Raw genomic sequence first — 6,108 nt, 5'->3', positions numbered from 1 at the left:
CCAACCATCTCCAGCTCGCCGGTCGACGCCTAAAGACGCTGAACGGCTTCTGCATCCACCTCTGTCTCCACCTCACATCACACTCGCTGGCCGAGTCTAACGGCCACGACATCAAACCAACCAACCATCCACCCATCCATCCAACCCTCCCCGGCGAGACGCAGGTCGTCTCACCCAGTTCGGACCTCAACCTTCAAAACTCCAATTGCATCCGCATCGACCTCAGTCTGCAAGCTCGCTGCGCGGGCGTGTAGAATGGGAAACCGCGCTTCTTGGCGAGGCGTCGAGTCCGACTCGGTTGGTCCGGAGCCGATCGACGGCGTCGCGGTGTTATACGCTCGACTGCCTCGATCGAGTACGAGGAGACGCAGCAGCGAGGGATCGCGCAGGCAGCGATTCGCTCGCTCCGTCGAACGAGAAACATTCGGCGAGGGAAGACGAGCCGAATGGGAGGAAGTCGCATGCATGCACGACTCACGGAAACAATTCGGCTTACAAGAAGGGCACAGGATATCCATTTATTGATTTAGTATCCTCATCGAAAAACGGTGTTTCATCGAATAAAACGATACGACATCGCCTTCAGACCGAAAATCATAACCATGCCCATCGCTTTCTCATTTTCCCACCCTCGGTGTTCCTCTATTCTGTCTTGTTCTTCATCTACTTCTACCTCTAGATCTAGATCTAACCCATCCTGTCCCATGCCCAAACCCATGCCGAAAAAAGACGACTGAACCCAAGAACCAAAACCCGAAAGCAATATCGATATCTTCCTCAAGCGTAGGCAGTGCAGTATAAACGAGCGGAACCGTTCGGAAGGGGGGGATATCATCGCGAAGCCCATCAAAGACCAACCACCAAACCGAAAAAAAACCAAAAACTCCCAAAACTCCCTCCTCCCTCCCCATCCCCATCCCCAAAAAATCTAATGTCAAATCAAGCAAGCGCCCACTCCGTCCCCCTCTTGACAAACTTATCCATCAACACTCCCAAGTCCGCCAGCACGAAGCGGCAGACGTAAAACGCGAAGAACTCCGCCGCGTGCCGGATGCTGAGCTCCAGCCCCACGTGCGTCTGCGAGCTGTGCTTCAGGCCCGGGTCTTCGACTTGGCGGGCGATTTGGTCTAGGAACACAGAGGGACGTTAGCGAGGAGTGGTTGGGGGAGTGTTTTGGTGGTTGTTTTGTGTGGTGTGGCCGCAGGCGAGGGTTTAGGGCTGGGAGAGATGATGTGCTGGGTGATGTGGCGGGCCGGGTGAGGTGGGGTGGGGTGGTGGGATTTTCCTCGCTGGAGCGTTGGTCGGGTGGGCAGGTGCGAGGGCAAGGGTGCTTAAGCGAAGGGTGTTTCGGCGCTGATCTGGAGGGCTTTGCGGGTCTTTTCTTTTTGCCTTTCTCTCCGCTCGCGGGATGCGTCGTCGACGTCGATCTTTCTTTTTCCGACCGAGCAGACGTGCAAGCGAGCGTAAGCCGGCAACCAGGATGATGCCTGTTTTGGGCTCTGCGAGAAGTCGGGGAGCAGGGTCCGGCGGCAACAACGTCCTGCATTTGGACGGATTCGCGCGCTAGAGCCTAAGCGAGGCGGTGGGGTTTTTGAGGGTGTTTTGGACGGGCAGCGCGAGCGAGAGAGCGAGCGGTATGCACTGTGTGACTCAGAGAGAAGGGGGAGAGGAAATGTGATCCGACTTACCGAGGATGGCGATGCCTTGCACCAGGCGTGCAAGGCTGCCCATGTAGTCCTTCTGTGGGCCTTCGAACACCATGTTCTTGAGATTCGGCGCGGACTTCTGTCCTCTGCGCTCGACGGGGATGTAGCTCGTCATGGGCACCGAGGCCATGGTCTGCAGTTCTGATCGATCAATGATCGAAGCAGCGCCCGTGCCGGATTTGGCGGAGTGGTTGCCCGACAGCGGTGTGCCGGAACTCTTGTTGCGGAGCTTGCGCCAGGACGAGAGGTACGACTTGCCGGAATTGGACTTCGCGGCCTTGTCTGTCGTGCTGGCGGCGTCGGAGTTTGGAGCCGCACTCGAGCTGCCGTTGGCGCCCATGGAGCCCGCATCCCTGAACATGGACATGGCGCCGTGGACGCCGACGTCAGAGCCGAGCTTCTTAGTGAGCGTCGCTTGCACGCGCTCCATGACCTCTTCGAATCCTTGCAGCTCCTCCATCACGGCGTCTGCATCGTACGTGTCGACGCCCGCAATTCGCCCCAGAGCGGCGGTGAGCAGGTCGCAGTTCGCGATCTTCTCGTCCATCGACTTGAGCTTGACGCCACGGGTCTGCCACACATCACGTGGTACGAACAGGCGGCTCGTCACGAAGCCACCCCGAGGATGAGTGATCGACGAGCCGATAGCGCGCATTAGCCAGAAAGGACGGAGAAGGAAAGATTCTGGGCAGGGCTCGAGGCCAGCAGGTTGTGACACTTCTGAAGGGCTTCTAGGCGAGGAGGGTGGGTGTGAGGCTGACAGTGACGTGTCAAACAGGTACGCCCCGTTGACCTGTTGGCCATCCATGCCTGGCATGGCAGGCATCGGGAAGTTGCTACGCTGAGACGTGAGAGGTTCTAGGCTCTGCTTGGCCCTCAGCGTCGCGAAAGTTGCACTCATAGGTGTGGAGGCTGGTTGATCAAAATCATCTCTCAGAGGCAAGCCGAATTGATGATCTCGCAGACTAAGCGAGGACTTGTTCTTCCGGAACAGATTCGGCTTACTGGGTCGAAGCTCACCAGGGTTCTCATCATCATCACCCAGCTCCTGTGATGCTGCGCTCGAGGCTAGATTGCCGATCGAAGGCTGAGACCTGATATCGATGTATGGCGGTGAGTGCAGAACATTTTCATGCTGCACATCCGACGTCGAAGCTTCCAATGGAGCACCAATCAGTACGTCACTTCCGAAGATCCTGTTTCGTTGCTCTTCATCGGTCATAGATGCACTAGGAGAGTGATGGAATGTTGATGCCCGCTTTCGGCTAACCGACCGCGGGCCAGTGGTCTCGATTCGAAGCTGTTTGGGGTTCTGGCCGGACAAGCGCCTATTGCGTACGGTGGAAGCACGCTTGTCGTTCGGGCTGGGAGGCTGCGGTAGGGCGCTCGTAGGCGGTGGGCCTGGAGGAGCATCTGCTCGGACGGTGTTCGTGGAAGAGATCGTGCTTGCAGGTTTGCCAGAGAAGCGTGCTGACAACGAGGTCTCAGGAACAGTAGACAGCGACGACCCAGCGGTATTGCGGTCAGAGACCTGCGAGCTCTGCCACGTGCTTCGAGAATACCCGCTCGAATCGGATTGCCTGGGAAGGGCTGACTTCGATTGCAAGTCGAAGTTAAACCCGTGGCCGTAGTCTTGCGTAAATTCGTTCAGTATCCGCTCTTCCTCCTCGTCATCAAAGTCTTGCTCTATGTTGCGCAGATCCTTGGGAGATACGTCTTCGTCAAAGCTCATGTTTCGTTGCCCATTAGGCTGAATAGTCTGCCGTCGAGATGGCTCATCGAGATCCGGCTCCAAACCTTCGTTGTATGCTGCCTCCACGGCCGCGTCGAACGCCGCGTCGAAATCAGGATCCGTCTCCGCCGTCTGGTTCCTGATGTGCTTTCGGTGTAGCCCACTGTCCGAGGACACAGAGTGCACCGACGAAGACGAAGACCCAGACTCGTCGATCGTGTCCAGCCATGAAACCGACGCGTTGCTCTCTGCTCGATCTCTTGAAGCGTCTTCTGGCTGTTGCGAAGGTGTCTCACGCTCCAGCTGGCCCCATTCTGAATCATTTGCGGAGTCCAAGGTGGGAGAAGACTGCTTACGAGGCAGAAGCGGCGCAGGCATGTATGTGTTCCGCGGATTGTCCGGTGGCGGAAGTCGGGCGGTGTTCGCGTCAATGGGAAACTCGGATCTCTGGCTTTGGCCATCTTCCGTTTGGTAATGCGACGAGTGCCAGGGTGCTCTCGATGAGTCTCCGTTACTGGAACCAGCTCGCTCGACGTCCGCGAGCGTTCTCGAAAAGAAGCTGTCCCTGTTACCCACGGGTTGCGAGAGTTGCGGGACATCGACGATGCGTGTCATCCTCGCTGTCTCAATCACCGTAGGCTCTTCGACCAATTCACTTGACTCCTCCACCGGGCTAGAGCGATCGATTTCAGGGCTCTTAACGCTGCCGTCATCGCTCAGTGGCCGCGAAGGCAGACCTTTTTCCATGCGTGTTTGCGGCTGGCTGTCCTCCAACTCCTGAAGCTCTTCAATGCGGGTAGTGTATGTGACCCGAATCGCTTCCAGTTTCCGCTTATCCTCTGCGCCTGAGCTGCGGTCCATGACCTGCTGCAGCAGTCGGCAAGCATCACTGTACGCTTCCAATGCCGCCTCGAAATTCTGTGCATTATCCAATAATACCGCAGTGTTCGCCTTCTGCAGTGCCTTTGACAGCATGGCCTTCTTGTCCTTCTCTGTTCGCTCTCTTGTTCGTGGCCGTCGCTCGCCTGATTTATCTGTTGCTCCTGTAGCTGTTGTCGGGCGGGTATCATTGTCCGGTACACCTAACATTTCCGACTGCCTCCTCCGATGCGCCGACTCTTGCAAAGCTTCCGTGCGAGGCATGCGCGAGTAGTTCAAAGCAGCGCCGGGTGATGTTAGGTTGCGTGACATCGTAGGTCGGTGACCCTTCATAGTCTCCTGAGGTGAGGCATCGCCGCCGAAGTAATCATGAGCGTATGATGAATGTGTCGAAGGTGTCGCCTGGCCGGATGATAAAGGTGTCATTGTGTTCACAGTTGAGGGTGACTCCGTGTCGTTTGCGTCTGCATGTGATGATGTCGTGTAAAGTGAAGGATGCGGTCTCACGGGAATGCTGTTGGTCGGGTTAGACACCTGCCTTCGGCCTCTTGCGGGACTAGCCGCTGGCGAGTATTGTGAAAAGAGACCTTGACCATTCTTCCTGCTAGGGCTCGCGCGCGGAGAGTGGTCGATGAGCTGTCGAGAGGCCCTTGGAGGTGACATTGGCTGGGACCCAAGCCCGGGCAAAGCGGCACCACTGCTGGCTCGCTTTCTGCGAGAGTTGGGTGATGAAGCGCTAGCATCTGTAGATTGCGACCAGCGGTTCAAGTTGCCCAGACCATCGACCGTAGGCTTGTCTCCCTCCATTGCACTGCTCCTTCTTCTTTTGCTTTGTGAAGTTGCGCCTCCAGCGAGGCGCAAGGCGATCAGGGAGGTGTCTCCGGGGCTTTGCGAGCCCATTGGGAGTACAGAGTTGCGTGCGCTACTTGAAGGTGAGCTTAGTGAGCCGGTGCGCTTGACTGTGTTCGCCGAAGAGCTCGACTTGGGTCGCGTTGACGCGCGATGGTGTTTGGAAACAGTGGAGCTTCCTGGACCTTCAACCGCCGAGACAGAGGCGTTGCTGCCATGCATCATGGCGTCTGCCCTCGAAACCGAATGCAGGCGCACAGCCGTCGAAGACCACGCGCCTGTTCTGCAGCCCTACAACTCCCACCTCGGATGCACCTGAACACGTTGTGTGCGCTCTCTTCATGCGCCAGAGGCAGGGATTTGGGCGCGAAGGGGCTGCTTTAGGATCGTGCAGCTACACAAGCTGCTATTGGCGGCGGGATGACGGAAAATGGTAGCAAGTGAGGATGCGGCTCCTGTCGCCCGCGAAGTGACACGAAGGCGGGATGCAACTGCGGCTTTCCGATCGATGTCGTGCGACCGCGGCTCAAAGCTTGGTGGAGGTGCCACTCTGCGGCGCAATCATGTCCATAGCTCGAATGGTTCGCAGTGCAGCTGTCTGGGCGGTAGTCGTGATCTTGCAGCGATTTGCTTTATGATTCGTCCTCTGCAATGCGCAAGCAGGTGAGGTGGTCGACCCGTCTGGTTGAGAGTAATTCGGGTCCTTGGGCTAAAGAGAGATAGGAAGGGTGTCGGTGGTTGTCACGAAAGCGTCGCGCAGGCGTGGCGAGACAGGGTGCGTGTGCGTGTGCGTGTGCTGTTGTGCCTGGAGGAGAGAAAGATGGAGACAGAGATGCACGGCGGGCCGCAGAGCAGGGAGAGGCGGAGAGCGACAGGCACAAGCGAGCAGTCGGCAGGTCGCGCGTCGCTATAGTGTTGTGGGTGGTATAGGCGTTCGCGCGC

At 57.5% G+C, this 6,108-nt stretch overlaps 1 protein-coding gene across 1 annotated transcript; it reads right to left on the bottom strand.

Moving 5' to 3' along the window:
- Positions 1-939: 939 nt before the first annotated feature.
- On the bottom strand, positions 940-5,388 carry WHR41_08954 (uncharacterized protein; the record flags this gene model as incomplete). The annotated part of the gene is made up of 2 exons (XM_069377558.1): positions 940-1,127; positions 1,689-5,388. 2 exons carry the CDS (start codon positions 5,386-5,388, stop codon positions 940-942), a joined length of 3,888 nt encoding a protein of 1,295 aa, XP_069225446.1.
- Between the last annotated feature and the right edge of the window lie 720 nt (positions 5,389-6,108).

This window comes from Cladosporium halotolerans (genome assembly GCF_011745625.1).
Source record: "Cladosporium halotolerans strain TM138-S3 chromosome Unknown Sca53, whole genome shotgun sequence".
Taxonomy (NCBI): domain Eukaryota; kingdom Fungi; phylum Ascomycota; class Dothideomycetes; order Cladosporiales; family Cladosporiaceae; genus Cladosporium; species Cladosporium halotolerans.
The sequence above is the reverse complement of the archived record's forward strand: the minus strand, read 5'-3'. Positions and strand labels throughout refer to the sequence as shown.